A 1,547-nucleotide genomic window follows, 5' to 3' on the forward strand; every position below is an offset into this window, starting at 1 on the left:
TTTGGGGCCCCTGGAAATGGGGTTTTGGGGCCCCTAGTGTTTGTGGGGCCCTATTTGGGGCTCCTGCGGTTTGGGGGCCCCTGGAAATGGGGTTTTGGGGCCCCTAGGGTCTGAGGGGCCCTAATTGGGGCCTCTTGGATATTGGGGCTCCTGGAAATTGGGTTTCAGGGCCCCTGGGGTTTTGGGGCCCCTGGAAAAGGAGTTTTGGGGCCCCTGGTGTTCTGGGGCACTGGAAATGGGGTTTTGGGGCCCCAAGGGTTTGAGGGTCCCTAATTGGGGCCCCTAGGGTTTTGGGGCCCCTGGAAATTTGGTTTGGGGGCCCCTCGGGTTTTGGGGGCCCTAATTGGGGCCTCTGGGGTTTTGGGGGCCCCGGAAAAGGGGCTATGCATCCCCTGGGGGTTTGGGGCCCCTGGAAATGGGGTTTTGGGTCCCCTAGGGTTTTGGGGTCTCTAACTGGGTCCCTTGGGTTTTTTGGGTACCAGGAAATGGGGTTTTGGAGCCCCTCGTGTTATGGGGCTCTGGAAATGGGGTTCTGCCCCCTAGGATTTGGGGGGCCCATATTTGGGTCCCTGGCATTTTTGGGGCCCCTGGAAAAGGGGTTCTGGGGCCCCTGGGGTTTTGGGGCCCCTGGAAATGGGGTTCTGGTGCCCCTGGGACTTTGGGGCCCCTGGAAATGTGGTTCTGGGGCTCCTGGGGTTTAGGGCCCCTGGAAATGGGGTTTTGGGTCCCTAGGGTTTGGGGGGCGCTTATTGGGTCCCCTGGGGTTTTGGGTCCCCTTGAAATGGGGTTTTGGGGCCTCTACCATTTTGGGGGCCCTAATTGGGGCCCCTGGGGTTTTTGTGCCTCTGGAAATGGGGTTCTGGGACCCCTGGGGTTTGAGGGCCCCTGTTAATGGGGTTTTGGGGGCCCTGATGTTATGGGGCCCTGGAAATGGGGTTTTGGGGCCCCTGTAAATGGGCTTTTGGGCACCTGGGGTTTTGGAACCTCAAGAAATGGGGTTTTGGGATTCCTGGGGTTAAGGGGCCGTTGGAAATGAGGTTTAGGGGCCCCTGGGGTTAAGGGGCTCTGGAAATGGGGTTTTGGGGCACCTGGAAATGGGGTTCTGGGGCCCCTGGGTTTTTGGGCCCCAGGAAATGTGGTTTTGGGGCCTCTCGGGTTTTGGGGGCCCTAATTGGGGCCTCTGGGGTTTTGGGGCCCCTGGAAAAGGGGTTCTGCGGCCCATGGGATTTTGGGGGCCCTGGAAATGGAGTTTTAGGGTCCCTCGGGTTTTGGGGGCCCTAATTGGGACTTCTGGGGTTTTGGGGCCCCTGGAAAAGGGGTTCTGCGGCCCCTGGGGTTTGGGGCCCCTGGAAATGGGGTTCTGGGGCCCCTAGGGTTTTGGGGCCCCTAATTGGGGCCCTTTGGTTTTTTGGGGCACAGGAAATGGGGTTTTGGAGCCCCTGGTGTTATGGGGCCCTGGAAATGGGGTTCTGGGGCCCCTAGGGTTTGGGGGCCCAAATTTGGGCTCCTGGGGTTTTGGGGCCCCTGGAAAAGGGGTTCTGGGGCTC

The 1,547-nt window shown here is 60.4% G+C and overlaps 1 protein-coding gene across 2 annotated transcripts in view; it reads left to right on the forward strand.

Annotated features, from left to right (window-relative positions):
* Positions 1 to 1,547, forward strand: part of LOC116816172 (ficolin-2-like) — a 41,456-nt gene that overhangs the window by 9,427 nt on the left and 30,482 nt on the right. The window contains exon 4 of one of the 2 annotated variants that reach the window (XM_075060544.1): positions 1,044 to 1,054. The exons of the other annotated variant lie outside the window; for it this stretch is intronic. Within the exon in view, the coding sequence (XP_074916645.1) occupies positions 1,044 to 1,054 (11 nt within the window). The remainder of the gene's footprint in view (positions 1 to 1,043; positions 1,055 to 1,547) is intronic. 2 annotated transcript variants of the gene reach the window in all.

The sequence above is a fragment of the Chelonoidis abingdonii genome, chromosome 24 (genome assembly GCF_003597395.2).
Source record: "Chelonoidis abingdonii isolate Lonesome George chromosome 24, CheloAbing_2.0, whole genome shotgun sequence".
NCBI lineage: Eukaryota > Metazoa > Chordata > Testudines > Testudinidae > Chelonoidis > Chelonoidis abingdonii.